This window comes from Rhagoletis zephyria, unplaced genomic scaffold, assembly GCF_001687245.7.
Source record: "Rhagoletis zephyria isolate East Lansing unplaced genomic scaffold, Rhagoletis_zephyria_1.1 Rzeph_scaffold_00793, whole genome shotgun sequence".
Lineage (NCBI taxonomy): Eukaryota > Metazoa > Arthropoda > Insecta > Diptera > Tephritidae > Rhagoletis > Rhagoletis zephyria.
This window is the reverse complement of record NW_016157877.1, coordinates 65681-85540: the sequence shown is the minus strand read 5'-3', so window position 1 is coordinate 85540 and position 19860 is coordinate 65681. Positions and strand designations below refer to the sequence as shown.

Here is a 19860-nt window from a genome sequence, read left to right as displayed (position 1 = left end):
ATTTTGAGTGAATTATCTTCAGTAGTTACTAAAATATCGCAGTTTTCGTATTTCTGGAAATTACCGTTATATGGGAAGTGGGCGTGGTTAAAGTCCGATTTCGCCCATTTTCAATACCAACCTACCTTGGATTAAGGGAAACCTACATACCAAATTTCGTTGAGATATCTCAATTTTTGCTCGAGTTATCGTGTACACGGACGGACGGACAGACAGACATGGCTTAATCGATTTCTCTATTCATTCTGAGCATTTATGTATACATTTGTCTATATCTATCTCGATTCGTTGTGGCGTTACATACAACCTTTATGTGAACAAAATTAATATACCCTTGTGCACAAGTGCGCTCGGGTATAAAAATTGCACGCACATTGACAAACATGAACAAATGTACAACAAACTCATAATTTTTGACAATCAGTACAGTTCGCATTTATATCAACGAGCGCTTATTAGATTTGTTTTCGTTTGTAGCCCTGCAGCAAGTCAAACTGGTTCAGAACTTGCGCTGAGCTAGCCTGAAAAGGGACGGTACTGGTTCTTCATCTATCGCAAATCAATGCTTTCAACTGTCTTTTTTAACATGGCGATGTCCTACGAAGTGACAATTGTCGCCCTCTGCAGAACTTTTTAACTTGTTCTGAGCTGACTTAGGTTAGATGGTTCTAAGACAGTTCATATAACAACAGTTCCTAGCAACACCTCCGAGCTAGAAAAAATGTGGTTAGTGTTGAGCTGGTTCTAAGAAATATAGTATAGAGCCTTTTCTTTAAATAAGCACGCATACAATTTTGTAAATGAAAAATACTTAATTTTATGTTTAAATAGCTATTTGTGTTGGACTAATTTACTTTATGAGGCGATTTGTGCTTTAAAATTAGGAACATAAAGTGTCAGTTATTCCTTCATTTTCTAAAACCGTTATTTTTAAAAATAATTTTTATTTATAATTAAAAATCTAAACCAAGTGAGAAAAACGGTGATATATTAAATGCTTTTTTGTGATAACTCAGCGTTAAATTGTATTAAATGTATTGAAAGATAATACATAAACTCCCGGCATCGAAATAAGAATATATAGAATTTTAAATATTCACAATGGTTTTCATGCTAAATATTTTTCGTAAATTTTTTATGTAAGGATGGCTCATAAGTATTATAACATAAACATATAAATTCACGTTTCTAACTGTGTTGGAAATTTTGTAGAATTCTAGAAACTGTTATAAAAACTTCAATATTTTAAATCATAGTTTATAAGTATGTATATAAGTTCTATAGCCCATTAATTTCTTATAACTCTTTTTACGCACGCTCTTGAAGGTATTCTCTTATTTAAATATTTTCGTTTAAGATGCAAGATTACACTTTACTACACTAAAATTTGATGGGCTACAAAACAGAATACTCGAAATATTTATAAAAAATCTCTGATTAAAAAGTTTGAAATTTGAATACAGTTTTTAGAGTTCTATCAAGTTTGCATCACAGTTAGGAATTTGAGTTCCAATGGTTTATGGAATATAGGACATAGTACCTAAATAAAAACTTAACGAAAAATATTTAAAATGAAAAACATTGGAAATTAAAAAAAAAACATCACTGCATAACTACACATTTCGGGTGCTCGGTGATATATTTAGGTATGTACAGTATCGGTCATATCAATAGCACCCTCATTTCAAAGTGAGATTCTTTACCACTTTCGGTTATTTTAGTTATTTAATCTGATTAAAAGGTAAAAAATTTAGATGAAAAACTGTTAAATTTAATTTTGTTTTATTTAAAGCTGGAAAACCCGGTTTATATGATTTTGTTTTAAGCATGATCAGTTTTTTATTAAATAATAACAAACCAATTTTAATTCGCAATATATTGTGAATATTTAAAATGGTGTAAGCAGAATTTTGCTCTTAAGTGTAGTTTAATTAAATTTTATGGTTATATTTTGCATTCAATTTTATACGTACGTATATATGTATAAAAATTCCATTAATGTTACCAATAACCACTTTTTTGGAAATATTTTAGCAGTTGCCCCATAAACTAGAGAATTACATATTAAATAAACGAAAACAGTTTGCTATTAGTTTTAGGGTCTAACAGCCGCACTCAGAGTCGTTTAATGATTACTTAAGGCGTCCCTCAGTAACGATTTGAAAAAATTCCCGCTCAGAGTCAGTTAATGATTCGTTAACGGCATTTAATGAACATTAAAGATAAGTAAACAAAAACCTTTACTTAACTTTTTGNCAGCCGCACTCAGAGTCGTTTAATGATTACTTAAGGCGTCCCTCAGTAACGATTTGAAAAAATTCCCGCTCAGAGTCAGTTAATGATTCGTTAACGGCATTTAATGAACATTAAAGATAAGTAAACAAAAACCTTTACTTAACTTTTTGAGGAATGCTTTTGAAATTTTTTGTTTGTTTTCAATAAATTTCAACTTCGATAACGTTGGTGTAACAGTGGCAATGGCCCAGTGAGCAGAGGACTTTCGTGCCATTCAAGAGATCCGAGTTCAATCCTTTTAACATTAAGCAATAAAACTTAAAAAAATTGTATTTAAAAAAAAATTAAAATATATTATTTTATTTAACGTTTGGATACTTTTTTGATTCTTCTTTCACTTTAAGTTTCTCAAATTTTTAGTTTTTCCTGTTTTAAAAAAAGTATTTTTTTCATTTCGTTTAGTTTTTAGAAAACTTATTGCTAAATGATAAATATAACAACACTATTAGCACATCTTTCAATTAGTTATTCGAAATACAGAAAAGGGCTTTCAAGATAGTTGCTGAAATATAAAGACTTTTGTCTCTCGGAAGACTGAGGTGAGTTGAAAGACATATGCCAGAATTGGCTTGTTATTGGTCTTGTTTGTCTTTTAGCAAACAATTTAATTAAATTAAAAAAAAAATCCTCTTTAAAGCAATAAAATCTATAAATCAAAAGAAAATTAGATCAAAGAAGCAAAAAAATTCAATAAATATAGTTCATAAAAATTAAACAAGAAAAAAAAATAAAAATGGAAAAAGAAAAATTTCCTGCCCTAGCACTCGAACTCGGATCTCTCGAATGGCACGCCAGTGCTCTGCTCACTTAGCCATTGCGTATGTTGAGCCGGTGCGCGCAAAACGATATAAATACTTATTTTTATATTTTATTTCAAACTCAACGAAAAAAGTGAGTGATGCCACAAAATTGAAGGGCCGCAACTGGGGACATACCTAAATTTTTATACCCGAGCGCACTTGTGCACAAGGGTATTATAACTTTGTTCACATAACGGTTGTTTGTAACAGGCAAAACGAATCGAGATAGATATAGACAAATGTATACATAAATGATCAGAATNCGTCCGTCCGTCTGTCCGTCCGTCCGTCTGTCCGTCCGTCTGTGCACACGATAACTCGAGTAAAAATCAAGATATCTTAACGAAACTTGGTACGTGTACTTCTTTCGGGCGTACGACGGATGATATTGAAAATGGGCAAAATCGGACAATAACCACGCCTACCTCCCATATAACGGTAATTTTCAGAAATACAAAAACTGCGATATTTTCGTAACTACTGAAGATAATTCACTCAAAATTGATATTTATAATAAATTTTAGACGAAAAATAAGAATATTAACATTTTTTTAAAAATGGGCGTAGCCACATGTGTATATCTTGATAGCCGCTGCATCAATTTATTCCAAACTTGGCACAGTTGTTGGCCCTGGTACAGCATACCAAATGGCCGAAAATTTTTAAAATCGGACAATAACCACGCCCACATCCCATATAACGGTAATTTCGAGAAATACGAAATCCTCGACAAATCAGTAAATATTAAAGCTAATTTATGCAAAATGATGGTTGCAACAATTCTTTGCCAGGAAATACGTTTATGATAAAATTTTGGAAAATGGGCGTGGCACCGCCCACTTATGATCACGTATATGTATCTCGCTAACCGTTCTAGCAATTTGTACCAAACTCGGTATGGTTATTGTGCTTGCCACATAAAAGTAAACCATTGAAAATTGTTGAAATCGGACTAAAATTACGGCCGCTTTTCATATAACGGTAAATTTCAGAAATGCTTGAAATTTCAATATTTTGAAATTTAAGGACGCTAGTTTACTTAAAATTTATACACGCCGGCTTATCATGTAGCGGTAGCTTTCGGAAAGGTGGAAAACATATATTTAATACTTGCGCCGGGTATTTAATGTTCGGCTCCGCCCGAACTTAGACTTTCTTACTTGTTTATTTCATAATTTTTAACTCTGAGAGGAAGTATTAATTAACAGATTTAACGATCATTAGTTAAGTGCCCATTAGAGCTAATTTAAGTAACGTTTCTGAGTGCGGCTGTAAGAAAATCGAAAAAATACATTTGTGCATCTTATGTCAGCTTTCGCATGACCAGGATGAGTAACATTGATGACAGCGCAGCTAGCAACATATGAGTTTCAACCGTCCAGCTCTGCATCCCTTTTGCAGTAGTTCAGAGACAGTTCTGAAATTTGTTCGGCGGAACTAGCGCTTTGCCAGACTCTTTAAATTTTGCTGCAGGGTACTACATATGTGCGTATACATACAACCATTGAAACATATGTACATACATGAAAACATTGCTGTCCATAAGTACATACATATGCCCATCAGTACATCAACGAAACCCGTTTGCTTCATCATAAATATATCCATACAAACATATGTACATATGTACGAATGGATGTAGTTACGCGAAGCACGCTTGCCTCATTTATACATATATTGCTTGGTAGCGGCAGAGCTGAACTGCGCAATGAGTTCGTTCATACATACATATTAGACTGCATCACTCCCCATTAGGGCTGGGAACTTCATCCGGATTTTTCTACTATCCGGATAAACCGAATATTCGAATACCCCGATACCTAAATGAAAAATCCGGTTACTCTGGAAGCTAAGATAATATTCGGCTATCCGAATATCCGGACTTTTCGTTATCAAAACGATACTTTCATTTCCCAATACTGGCGCTCATAAATGTGTAGCAAGGTACATTGAACAGGTAGTATCAGTAGAGCAGCTGATTTGATTTATTTTCAAATTATTTGGTCTCGAAAATGTCAAATATTTTTAATTTTTTCTCACGAAAATTATAAGTTGTTAAAATCCATTTGCTTGTGAAACCTTTTTCCATACAAAACAAGCGATTGAATAGCAGCTTTTGGAACGTTCGCCCAACTCGGCAGCACGACCGCTGATTACTGGGCCTTGCAAAGGATGGATCAATGCCTCGAGAAGCAAACAAATTTACTTGTGTAGGAGTCGATAAGGTTTAGGAGTACGTGTGCTTTTACTTAAGAATCTAGCTTTAAGTCATAGTTTAAGTAACTTGTTTGTAGTTACAGTGAATATTAGTTGGCAACCCTAGCTTTAAGACAAGTAGCGATTAAGACTCGTTGTAACTAGCGATTAAGACTCGTTGTAAAGGACACGCCATTTTAAAAAATAAAAGAGATTCATTCGATTTTTGCTAGCGAAGACTTCGGACGTTCATTTTATTTTGATCACTTTGCCTTCTGCATATTTTATCAGAAGTGGTCTTTGACCCATCATAAAGTATTTATAAAGTAAATTTGAGTTTTTTTAAAAAAAATTTGGCGGAATATGGAGTACGGCGTCATTGATGCAGAAAAATATTCGTTGCTCCAGCTGAAAGCCTGGTGCACCGCTGTGGGCATCAACGCTAGCGGTGCAAAAGCATCGTTGGCCGCCAGGTTGAGCGATTTATCTGCGGAAGCTCGTGGACTGTGCCCAGGGACACGTGGTGCGTCAAGCGGAAAAGATGTGGACGAAAGCGATGACGCCGACGACGTAAGTGACGTCGATGATGAGGGTAGCGGTTTGCGCTTACCACAACGGCGAGAAAAGGTCGAGGTTAGAAATAAAGGCCAGGGTAGCAGCAGAAATGAAGGCGAGAACAACGTAGCGGATAACGGCAATGGATCGAGACCACAAAGTAGAGACAACGGTGCGACAAACGGTGAGGACGACGGTGAGAACAACGGGAGAGGCAACAAAACACAACGGCGAGGAAAAAGTGCAGTTAGAAATGTAGTGATTAACGACGATGAGGATGCAGTGTGTGTGCGAAGCGGGGTAGTATGCGTACGTAGCGGGAATTTTGGTGCTTGCCCAAAGAAGAGTACCGCAAACGAGGTTAGCGAAAATAACGGAGCTCCAAGCCAATCGACAACGAGCGACAACAACAAAAACGCAGAAGCAGCGGCCGTAGAAGCTAAACTGTTGGAGAAAGAAATACAGCTACTCAAACTCCAGAAGGCACTCCTGGAGAAAGACAATGCAATGGCGAGTGTAGAGAAAAGTGGCGGCTATGTTTCCTTCGAAACTTTAAAGGATATTATAGCAGTCTACGACGGCGGCGATGGTTTTAATATTTGGTACAACCAACTCATGCACTATCGCGAAGTTCTGAAAATCGACGACGCGATTTTAGGTGTTGCTATACACCTTAAACTAAAAGGAGCGGCTCTAGCTTGGTACAATGCCAAGGTAACAATACCAAAAAACGTGGACGAGTTACTCCGCGATATGAAGTCGGTGTTTGCGTCCGGCCAAAGTGTGCTCGTACGCCGGCGCAAGTTTGAAAAGCGAACGTGGTCGCACGAAGAGAGTTTTGCAAATTACTTCAATGAAAAGTGCATGCTAGGCAGCGATTTGAATTTGAAAGACGAAGAGTTGGCTGACTATCTGATCGAGGGTATTCCAGACAGACAACTGCAAAACCAGGCCCGCTTGCAAAACTTTACGTCGGCGAATGACGTTGTGAAAGCGTTTCGCTCGATAAGCCTACCCGATCGCCCACCTGCAAAAGTACGCACGGACCAAAGAATGAGATGTTACAACTGTAACTGCACGGGTCACTACGCAAAGGATTGCAAGAAACCCAAACGAGAAGCTGGATCCTGTTACGCTTGCGGCGAACAAGGTCATTATGCTGTGGACTGTAACAAGTACAAAAAGCCGAAGAATACTTTCGTAAGTTATTTTAATTTATATGTATCAGCACATGCTAATAGTGATATGTTTGTAGAATGTTTAGTCGACTCAGGAAGCCCAGTTAGCCTGATTAAGCAAGTGATAGTGCCAGCAGGAGTAAAATTAGTACAGGTTGAAGATGCATATTACGGGTTGAATAAGTCCCCTTTGAATATTATTGGAAAATTGAAGTGTAACATAAAGGTGTTGAATAAATACGTTTCAGTTGAACTCCTAGTGGTTCCTAATGGGTCTATGGGTTACTCAGTGTTACTAGGTAGAGATTTTATCGAGGCGAGCGATGCGAAACTAAAAATAGGTAATGTCGAGTTTTTGGATAGAACGGAATAAGAGAATAAAAGCGAAGTTGAGAACAATGTCGAGAACAAAGGCGAGGTTGGGAAAGCGCACGAAGATCGGGTAACGGATAGGTTGTATACAACAAGCAAAGATACTAGTGAACAGGTAAACAATGTCAGAGATATAAACGAAAATAAGGTAAACGATAATAACGTCGATGAGTTCCTAATGGAAATTATGGCAATAGATGTGTGCGAAGATACGAGCTTAGAGCTAAAAGTAGGTGAACAGCTGAGTCGTGATGATGAAAGAATTTTCCAAGATATGTTTAGAAAAATATATATGAATTCAAAAAAGTCGGATGAGCCCCTAGTAAGAAAAGAAATACAACTCGTGTTAGAAAATAATAGGCCATTCGCTTGTGCTCCGAGAAGATTGTCGTACAGTGAGAAGGTAGAACTACAAAAAATAATCGACGAATACTTAGCTAAAGGGTACATAAGACCAAGCGAGTCAGAGTTTGTGTCGCCAATAGTGTTGGTTAAGAAAAAAACGGGTGAACTTCGGTTGTGTGTAGACTATAGGAAGTTGAACAAAGTGACGTTCAAAGACAATTATCCGATGCCGCTTATAGACGATTTACTGGACAGATTAGCAAATAAAAAGGTGTTTACTAAGTTAGATCTAAAAAACGGATTTTTCCATGTTTTTGTCAATAGGGATTCTGTTAAATACACCTCTTTTACTACACCTTTAGGACAATATGAATTTTTGAGAATGCCGTTCGGGCTTAAAAATGCGCCAGCAACTTTTCAGAAGTTTATAAATAAAATATTTGCGGACATGATTCGAAGTGGAGAAGTAATAGTTTACTTAGACGACATTATGATAGCGACAGAAAGCGTGAAACAACACTTAGAAATACTGAAGAAAGTACTTTTGAGAGTTGTACAAAACAACTTAGAGCTCCGGCTAGACAAGTGCGAATTTTTGCAATCAAAGGTTTCACACTTAGGATACGTCATCACTGGCGAAGGTATTCAAGCTGATGAAAAGGGACTTAGAGCAATAGAAAATTTTTCAATTCCGACCAAAGTCCAAGAAGTTCAAAGCTTCCTAGGCCTGTGCTCATATTTTCGAAGGTTTATCAAAGATTTTTCGACTATAGCCAAACCCCTCCACGACCTTACAAAGAAAGATAAAAAATTTCAATTCGGAGAAACAGAGTTAGAAGCTTTTGACAGTCTCAAGGAAAAGCTTATTAGGTCTCCACTGTTAGCAATCTACGACCCGAACGACGCAACTGAATTGCACTGCGATGCTAGTGCCTTGGGGTTTGGGGCAATACTATTGCAAAGAAAAAAAGATGAAAAACTACACCCAGTATTTTATTTTTCAAAGCGAACAACAGAAGCCGAGTCTAAATACCATAGTTTCGAATTAGAAACTTTAGCGATAGTGTATGCGTTAAAAAGGTTCAGGATATATCTGCAAGGTATAAAGTTCAAAATAGTTACCGATTGCAACTCACTGACCTTGACACTCAACAAAAAAGATATGAACCCAAGGATAGCAAGGTGGGCTTTGGAATTACAAAATTATGACTACGAACTCGAACATAGAGCAGGCAAGAGAATGCAACATGTTGACGCACTAAGTAGGGTAAACAATGTTTTGGTAATCCATGCAAATACGTTCGAAGAAAATTTAGTTATATGCCAAAGTAAAGATGAGCGGATAAGAAAGATAAGAGAGGATTTAGAACTTAGAGAAAACACCCACTATGAAATGAGAAACGGAATAGTTTATAAAAAAAGAGACAAAGAGTTACTTTTTTACGTGCCAGAATCCATGGAAAGGCATGTTTTATATAAGTATCACGATGAGATGGGGCACCTAGGTGTAGACAAAGTTGTGCAAACTGTAGGGAAAAGCTACTGGTTTCCGGGAATAAAAAAAAAAGCAACCGTCCACATCGAGAACTGCCTAAAGTGTATAGCCTTTTCAAATAAGAGCGGTAAAAAAGAGGGACTTCTACATATGATACCGAAGGGGAGTATACCGTTTGAAATGATACACGTTGATCACTACGGACCGATTCACAGCAAGTCCACAAAGTACAAACATGTCTTAGTAGTTGTAGATGCATTTACAAAGTTTGTTCGATTATATCCAGCTAAAACTACAGCGTCAAAGGAAGCAATCTTTGCCTTAAAAGAGTACTTTAGGGCGTACAGTAGGCCGAAGTTTATAGTGTCGGACAGAGGGACATGTTTTACGTCAAACGAATTTAAAGCTTTTTTAGAATGTAACAACGTTGAGCACATAAAAGTAGCGACTAACTCCCCTCAAGCGAATGGTCAGGCTGAAATTGTTAATAAAAGCTTAGGTCCAATGATTGCAAAAATGGTAGACTCTGGAGAAGATATAGGATGGGAAGAAACACTAGAGTCAGTAGAACACGCGATGAACAATACCGTGCACAAAGCAACGAAAGAACAACCTAGCGTGTTATTGTTCGGGGTTAGGCAAAAAGGGAAAGTCATAGATAGTCTCAGAGAAAATGTGTTAGAATTAATACAAGACCCAAGCCCGGCTCCAATAGAAAGTGTAAGAGAACAAGCGAAGGCAGTACAAAGCAAAGCGCAAGTTTACAATAAAGAATATTCAGATGCCAAGCGACGAGAACCACGTAAGTTCAACATAGGTGATTATGTAGTAATACTCAACGTTAGCTCGCAAGTAGGAGCGTCTAGCAAGCTAATGCCTAAATTCAAAGGACCGTATAGAGTATCAGAAATTTTAAAAAACGATCGGTATGTGGTAGAAGACGTAGAGGGATTTCAACAGACACAGATACCTTACAAAGGCACCTGGTCTATAACAAATTTAAAACCGTGGTACGAATATAAAAAAACCGAAGACAACAAAGAAAAAAAAAAACTGAGTCGTTTGTAGGTTAATACAATTTGTAGGTTAATACAAACCGTAGCACGGCGTACATTCTAACGTCGTAGAATCAGGAGATTCTATAATGTCAGGACGGCCGAGTTGTAGGAGTCGATAAGGTTTAGGAGTACGTGTGCTTTTACTTAAGAATCTAGCTTTAAGTCATAGTTTAAGTAACTTGTTTGTAGTTACAGTGAATATTAGTTGGCAACCCTAGCTTTAAGACAAGTAGCGATTAAGACTCGTTGTAACTAGCGATTAAGACTCGTTGTTAAGGACACGCCATTTTAAAAAATAAAAGAGATTCATTCGATTTTTGCTAGCGAAGACTTCGGACGTTCATTTTATTTTGATCACTTTGCCTTCTGCATATTTTACTTGCATCAATTTTTATTTTTTTCCAATTTCAATTTTTTATTTTTTATAATTTTTTGTATTCACATGGCACGCTTTGATTTAGAAGAAAAAATTCAGAACAGTTTTTGACACTCGATACCAGAAGCAACAACAAAATACACGAAAATGTTGTTTTTGCTCTACTGATACTACCTGTTTAATGTGCCTTGATGTGTAGTAACAAGTTTTCTATATCTACGCACAAAATTGTTTGTATAAATTTTAAAATTTCCAAAATTCTACTTTGTAATTTCAAAGGCTTCTACAAACGAATTAAAAAGTTCAACAAACAAATATATGCGTATAGAAAACTTGCTACTTCATATGCATGAGCGCATGATACAAAAAAGAAGGTAGTTTCAATAAACAACTTTTTGATTAAAAAGGAGATTTTTGACAATTGCTCAATTGTAAAAAAATCGAAGCGGGGTTACCCAATTTGAGTTTGTTGGTAGAGGGGTTTTTATAATTTGGGAGTATAAATAAAATAGTTGTATTAACATTTACCTTTTAAAAATAATTAATATCTTTTCTTAAAAACGTTTAAATTTTAAACTAAATTCGATAACTACTTGCCAAAATCTTTATTTTTACATTAATAAAATTTTAGTGAACATATTTTAAAATTTTTTAGTGTCATTATGTCATCTGATTATTACACAATGTAGCTAGCCAGGACTATTACAGTTTTCTATATCGGATAAGATTGTTTCTGATATAATTGGGACACTTAAATTACACATTTCGATATTGTCTTTGTCCATGTCTTTCAAGTAACGTGAAAACGGAATTTACTTTGGGACCCATAGGCCTCATGACTTTCAGAGAAGTGAGTATTATCCAATTCTAGTATATTTCGACAATATCGTTATTTCTTTGGATAAAATTAAAATATATTTTACTCAATATTGGAGTTGGTGTGAAACAAAATTTGTGATTTATTGTTAGAATGAAAACTAGAAACACAATTATCAACTTATTGAGCATTCTCTTTAAAATACAAAAAGGGAAATGTTCGGTTATTTGGGATGGGGGCGGAGACGGAGGTACGGACCCATTGACAAATTGGGTAAAATTTCGGAAGCGCTTAGACAAAATTAATTCTCATCAGTCCAACTCCGGCTACGCTGACCACAGTAATTTTTACAAGAAGGTCCATATTTCAAACCGAATTTATTCATAAATTTGTATCTGAAAACTTGAAATTTTTATTTTAAACTAACGTTTAATTGTTTGACCACACGTGTGTGTTACAATTTTTTGCTTTGGGTTAAGTCTTGTGACACAACAACCCAAAATTATTGTACAAATAACCGAGCTGTACTCAACAATGTACCTTTTACTAGTTCGAATTTCGATTCTAAGAACAAAATGTTTGTAAATAAATAAAAAATTAATAATAAAATTTGGAGGATTTTAGATATTGCATACGGTAGCACGAAATGTCACAATCTACTTAATTGTCAGGTTGTTAATATGGCGAAGAAAAAATGACAATGGAACTACCTTTTTTTTTGTATCATGCATGAGCGCCTGGTATTGGGAAATTAAAGTATCGTTTCGTAAAAATAAAAAATAAAATAAAACTGACCGCGAGAGTTTTTTCATGGCTTTAAAATATCATGGAAGGAATAATGAAAGCTATTACGATACTTTTGGTCGTGGTGAATTTTTACCAAATTGTAGCATTTCTAAAATTGATGACAGGAATAGTGCCATTTGTTTATATTGTGACAAAACGATACAAAACAAAAGGTCAACTTCAAGTCCGTCAAGAGCTAATTCACTCTATCGTATGCATAATTGAATTCACGAATATTATTAATCAGTTTGTTGATTTTTTTTGGATATCTGAAAATACGAATATTAACCGGATCTTCGTAAATCCGCATATCCGAATACTTGCACAAGCGAATATTAACCGGGTATCCATACTATCCGGATTTTATTCGTGTCAACGGATAATCCGCATGGATATCCGGATATTCGAATGTGCGGATAGTCCCAGCCCTACTCCCCATACAAAAAAAAATCGGTACTATTTTTCCATTGGAATTATAAAATCTATTATATTTTAAGACGTCCACCAAAATATTTCGGAAAAATATTAAGATTTAAGTGAGCTGGACCGATTTGAAAATACCTCCAAAAATGGAGTTTTTTATGAATAAAAATAGTTTCTAAAAGATTTTTTTTTGAAAATATCCCCTCAAATGACAAAACGGTTTAAGCTTAAAATATTTGCATAAAAATATTAAAAAAAATTAAAAAAAAAAAATTTTAAACGGAATTGTAATGATGAGATTTTTAATGCTGCTTTTTAACTTTTTTCAAAGATTGGTATAGAAAAAACTTGAATAACTGAACCTAAACTCTTCCGATTGAGACTTGAGAGGTGTCATTGGAAAGGTATTTTCTCACCCTTTTTATTTCTTTGCTAATAAACTCAGTCAAAGGATGGAAGAGAAAGGTAGGATGAACGAACGTCATTCAAAGTTGAATTAAGATGTGTTGGTATTCGAAAAAACAAAATGGAACACGAATGACGTTTTTTTTGGCCAGAAATAAAAACAGTGTGAAAATACCTTTCTACTGAGATCCCATATGTCTAAATCAGAACATTTTTGAAACAGTTATTCAAGTTTTTCGTAAACCAATCTTTGAAAGAAGTAAAAAAACAGCATCAAACATCTCATTCTTACGATTCTGTTGAAAAGATTTTCAAATATTTTTATGCAGATTTTTTAAGCTTAATCTAATTTGTCATCTGAGGGGACTTTTTTCAAAAAGTTCTTTAAGAAACTTTTTTTATTCATAAAAAACTTCATTTTTGGAGGTATTTTCAAATCGGTCCAGCTCGCTTAAATCTTAATATTTTTCCAAAATATTTTGGTGGACGTCTTAGAATACAATAAATTTTGTAATCCCTGCGGAAAAACCGCAACTTTTTTTGGTGATGCAGTCTAATACATACAGAGTATCGGTCATATCTATAGTACGCCATTTCAAAGTGATATTGTGTGCCACTTATGTTTATTTATTTATTTTTAAGAATTTTCAATTAAAATACAGTTCTTTCTCTAACAAAACCCATATAAACCCAAGTTTAAAAATTTGTAGAAAACTACAAAAAAGTGCAACAAATTTGAACCTAAATTTCAAACTTTTTCTCGGAAGTGTTTGAATTTTTCTGAATACACAGTTTTATAGCCCAATCAATTTTAGTCTGATAATATGCAAGTTTCAAGTGGCTAAAAGTTACCGTTGATTTTTTAGATTTTTTTTCGCCAAAGGTGTTGCGGTTTTCTTCCATATACAAATAAATTAAGTTTATTCATTATATGGAAGCCAATCATGGTGAAATGAACTGAAGGTGGCGCATTCCCGAAACCGCTACTTTGGTTTTGCCGACTTTGACATTTATGGCAATACGTAAACAAACTTTTTGTTTAGAAACAAGTGCAAATGTATTGCAAACGTATTGTGTACTTTCAAGTGAAAAATCGAAGTAATTCGTGCGTTCTGAAGTAAAAAACGTTTTATTTGTAATAAAAACTTTATAAAAATGTCGTGTCGTGTGTTGAATTGCAGCAGCCGTAGGGGTAAAGCCCCCAAATGCAGTTTTTTTTTTGTTTCCCCGCGACGACGCCTTGGCCAGAAAGTGGGTAGAGTTCTGCCGGCAGGAGAAGCCATAAAATTTAGACACCAGCGTAATATGCATGAAGCACCTTACGGACCACTTTTAAACACGACATGTTAAGTTAAAAACGTTGAAATACCACAAATTACAAACTAAAATCGGAGGTAAGCAAGCATCGACCACTTTCTGCAGGAAAACATGCGCTGCGACAAGATATTATCACTTTTTCGGCACCTGCAATACAAACACAAAAATTCTAAATAGTTAATTAATAAGACCTATTCTTTTGAACACATTTCAAGAGTGGTTGTATATTTTTTGTTAACGTAGTGCTTAATTTGCTATATTCAAAGATGGCTTGAGAAATTGGTGAATCGTGAAGAAAACACGTTTTCTCACTGCAAATTCACAACTGTCAACTCATTGTTCTTCGCCATATTCTTTATTTACCCGTTGCCACAAATGTCATTCTGCGGGAATGCGCAATCTTGTATTCTATCGTTCTTGGAAGCCAATGCGACAAAAAAAATTCTAAAAAATTAACGGTAATTCCTAGCCACTTCAAATTTGCACATTATCAGACTAAAATTGCAGGGGCTAAAAAACTGTGTCCTCAAAAAAATTCTATCACTTCCGAGAAAAAAGTTTGAAATTTGGGTGAAAATTTGGTAAATTTTTTTGTAGTTTTCTACAAATTGTTGAACTTGGGTATATATGGGGTTTGTCCGAGAATGAACTAAATTTTAATTGAAAATTCTTAAAAATAAATAAATAAACATAAGTGGCACACAATATGACTTTGAAATGGCGTGCTATGGATATGACCGATACTGTATATACATATGTATACATACATGCGTGCATTCAAACATACATATATACATATGTAGGTACTCGTACCCGTCATGCGTCGCTTTATTTCTTTTTTCCCCTTCCCTATATATCTTCCTTCTCACTCATGTCGCGTTTTCAGTTTTAAAAATTTCACTCTCCATTTTTGCGATACCGCCGCCTAAGAAGTTTCACTTCAAAAACAATTAATTTCTCCTCGTATCACAGTATTCTGGGACCAAGAGGTTAAAGCTGCTTTACAAGGGTCGATATCTGTCGACTGGAAAATCGACTAGCCAAAGCATTTACATTACGGTTGAGTTGTCATTTACACGGGTCGATTTTGGTTGAACGACAAAAATCTATTAGAAAATCGACCCGTGTAACGGCATCTTAATCCAGCAAGCAATTGTCATTAAAGTTAAAATGTCTTAGTTCAAATTAATAAAACGTTATTTCGTTCTTTCTTTCCCGGGAAAATTGTTACATCGGTGGGCAACGACGCGATTACAAAACTTTAGACAGAGTAATCTTTTTCGATCGGGTTCAAATCGGGCGATTGTGAGGGTCTATTCACGATGGCAATGTTGTTTTCCTCTTTTGAGCCACTTGCGTACACGTATTTTTTTATGAAAAAGATTGATCTCTCGAACATTTTGGACGGAATTCAAGTGTATTTGCAATTGTGTTGTAGCCAACAATCGTGTCGATAAAAAGATAAAATATCCCTTTTAGTTTGCTATCAAAAAACCCACCTCCTTTCTAGTTGAAGAGTATATTTCTGTGGACTTTTGACAAAACAACCTCTGTGCTTTCTGCAGGTTGGAATTTACAAATTATATTGAACTTCCATTTAATAATTTTACATTTTTTTTTAACTTTCATTAAGATATCATCTTGAACTACTCCTATTAATGACTAAACATAAAAATATCACTCGAGAACTCAATGAATTACTGCTTTGAAGAGAAAATGACCTCACTCGAGAAAAGTTGTTTTGTCAAAAGTCCATAGATTTGTTGATGCAACAAAACGGAGCAGATTTTCAGTTGAGCGGAGTAGAGGAGTAGGTTTCAAATTATTTCGACAAAACGGAACGATTCTCCTATCGGAGCGAAGTCCGAACGACGGCTTATTGTGTATATGAGGTAAATTTACACCCTTATTTTGGTGCACAAAGTCAGTATTACCGCAGCTCTTCTGCGATGAACATGATTTTTGGTGAGATATGAATAATTTGTTCGTAACTTTTCATACCCTTCCTCCCGTAAACTGTTTTTCGCTTTCTCTAGCCCTCGCTCGCACTTTGACTGCAAAAAAGTGTCCGCCTCTGAACTATTTAATAATTTGCTAACTTCCACGGAAGTTGGCAGAGCACGCGATGTTTTTTTAAAATATATCTGTGACAAAATTTTTAGTCCCACGGATAAAGAATAGATAATTTACGGCAAATTATCAAATAATTAGTTTGCGTTTAGCGGGTTTCCTTAATTGGTTTTGAGAAGGTGTCCTGCTAACTTCCACGGAAGTGGGCAGAGCGCGCGATATATTTTTTTTTTGAATATGTCCGCGACAAAATTTTTAGTCCCAGGGATAAAGAACGGATAATTTACGCCAAATTAGCAAATAATTAGTTTGGGTTTAGCTGGTTTCCTTAATTGCTTTTCAGACGTGTCCTGCTAACTTCCACGGAAGTTGGAGAGCACGCGATATTTTTTTTAAATATGTCTGCGACAAAATTTGTAGTCCCACGGATAAAGAACGAATAATTTACGGCAAATTATCAAACAGTTAGTTTGGGTTTAGCCGGTTTCCTTAATTGGTTTTCAGAAGGTGTCCACGGTAGTTAGCAGAGCACGCGATATTTTTTATAATATGTCTGCGGAAAAAATAGTCTTTTCACGGATATTTAACGGCAAATTATCCGATAGGAATTTTTGCTTTGGGAGAAAGTTGTCCTGCCAACTTCAGAGAGGTTGCACTAATGGTAGTTGAAAATAAGAACAAAGCTACCATAACTCTGACCGGACCAGGTGAGGAAAAATTAGTCAGTAAATTATATAATTTGACATAGGTAAGTGCAGAATAGTGACTCCTCGCCCCGAAAACTAAACGAAATAGTGAGCGTGGTTCGCCTTCTTGCACTGATTTTAAGGATGTAAAGCATTTCTTGTGGAAATATCACTATTATGAATCCTAAAAAAATAGGGGTGGCGGGAGACGTCTAATCTTTGGTGTTATATGCATATCTATTTACACTCCGCAGAAAACTCTGCGTACAAGAGAAGTTTAACTTTTCAAACAATAAAAAATAATCGATTTCAGGTGTTCTAAATTATTATTTTCTCGATTCTCTATATAAGATAGGTACATACTTTGGTATAAGCGAAATTACCAAAAATATAAACAGCGGAAAAACGACTAAAAAACTAAAATTACTTAATTTATTTTATTTATTTACTTATTAACAAATAGCCTACTTTTAATACAATTATTCTTATATACAAATAGAGTAAATATACTAGTGGTGCGGGCAAATTCTTTACACTCTCCATATACAACGCAAGCGGTTTGATCAAACTTCAACATGGCGGCCAGAAAATCAAAAAATTTTGATGGTGTATTTCGCTCTTAAGCGTAGTTCCCCAGTACGTTTTGTCAACGAAAAATTTAATCAGAAAAATAGCCGAAAACATACCCTTTTCACAACCATTTTCGCTACTTTTGTAGACCTAATCCGCATTTCATCCACTTTTCTTCCCGTTTTCGGATTAATTTGGCTGGGCCGTTCTCGTAACAAGCGCAGCAGCTTCGCGCACGTGTATATGTTACTTACACCCCTATTGCGAATGCCGATTGGCAGTAGCTAAACGACTATTAAGCGATTATTGATTATCGATGCTATTGTGAGTGTCGCTTCGTCGCTCAATTAGCGACTGTGAATACTTCTTGATCGCTCATCCTTCTATTGCTGTGTTTTTGTCGTTGGAGTTTGCGTTTATAAAATTTACATAAGAAAGTGGTACTATAATGGATAAAAAGTAAGTCAATTGAACTGAAAAGTTGTAAAAAATGGTGAAAAATACATACGCATGTATGTGTCTGAATTACAGATCAAAAACTTTAAGCAACAAAAGGCAACTTGCGCGGTTGGTCGAGTTGATGCAGGAGAATGAGGACATAGGCAAAGGAATTTTCGGAAAGAGTAGGGGCGGAAACTCTGCTTCTATTATGAAAGATATACAATATCTCTTGTGCATATAACTCCGGCTACACACACCCGGCCATCCACAGTATTTTTGCGCAGAACCAACATCAAAGTTTACAAAAAACTGCATAATTTATTAAATAACTTGTGCTCGGAAATTTTTAATCATTACTTTAATCTAAAGTTTAATTCTTTCACTACACTTGTATGTTACAGTTTTTTTTAATTTGGGTCACGCGTTTGGACACAAATACCCCACATCACTGTAGAAATAACTAAACTGTACCGTATTTCTTAAACTTCTATAAGGTTTATTAATGAGGAAAAAAGCATTTCCTGCAAATCCTGTAAATCCTACAAACCGTAAAGCATCTGGAACGCAACTTCTATTCATAAAATTCACATATGTACATACACTTCATCTTCCAACTAAAAGGGATCCGACGAATCTCGCAATTCCCTCCTTGCTTTAGCCAACTCTACTAATCTATTAGCTTCCACATCATCTTCCTCGTTACTAAACCATATTTCAACTCTATCCATTTTTTTAGTTTTATAATAAAAACAATTATTTTAAAAATAATGTATATGAAACACTAAAGAAACAAATGTAAACAAACAAACAGCTGTTTACAATTCAGTCAACCATACACAATAGTACACGTTTTTATCGATCAATTTACACAATATCAAAATAAAAGATGATCGACTCGATCGACAAATTTCTATTCTACTGCCAGTCGACACACTCGCAGTAGGGGCCTTATTCTTTGGAACTTCACAATCACACTGCGAAGGAGCGAAGGAGCGAATCAACACGATTTTAAAGGCAGTCGAGAACGAACTTATAAAAAGTTTGAAAACTTGTGAATTTTTTAGTTTTCAACTTGACGAAAGTACCGACGTAGTGGGACTTAATGTTCTTCTCGTGTTAGCGAGGTACCCATTTGCAATGCAAATCGAAGAACTTTTGATGAGCGAAGTACTTAGGGTTGCCAGACGTACTGCTTTTGGGAGTAAACGTACTCCTTTTTATTGCAATGTACTCCCAAAAAAAATGTCTGGAAATATACTCCTTTATTAGCTTTGCACTTCTTTTGTACTCCTTTTTCCAGCTATTAATATTTTATCAGATACAGGGTGTAAAATAATATCTGTTGCTCAGTTTTTTTTTTTTTTGAAAAATAAAAGGGGCCTTTTTAGATTTTGCGAAAAAGTAGTTTATTGTTAATTATCCACAGATTTTACTTCAATTTTATTAATTTGTTTTTAAATTTAAACCTTCATTTGGGTTTACCGGCGGTAAACGCTTTGGGAGAAAAGCGCAAGTCTTCGTCGGTTGCTTTATTACATATCTTCTGTAACCATAGGCTAATTTCCCCCATTTGGGTCCTTTATACTCCGTCTTTTGTCGAACATGAGGCCTCAGACTCAGCAATCGAAAAGACTCGAAACTGGTGACTAGGAGGGCATTCATTCGATCAACCCTT

General features: G+C 35.4%; 1 protein-coding gene across 1 annotated transcript; it reads left to right on the top strand.

Annotated features, from left to right (window-relative positions):
• The first annotated feature begins 5263 nt into the window (after positions 1–5263).
• On the top strand, positions 5264–7191 carry LOC108361567 (uncharacterized). The gene is made up of 2 exons (XM_017614210.1): positions 5264–7046; positions 7102–7191. The coding sequence occupies exons 1-2, from the start codon at positions 5655–5657 to the stop codon at positions 7108–7110; spliced, it is 1401 nt and encodes a 466-aa protein (XP_017469699.1). The 5' UTR covers positions 5264–5654; the 3' UTR covers positions 7111–7191.
• Positions 7192–19860: the final 12669 nt, after the last annotated feature.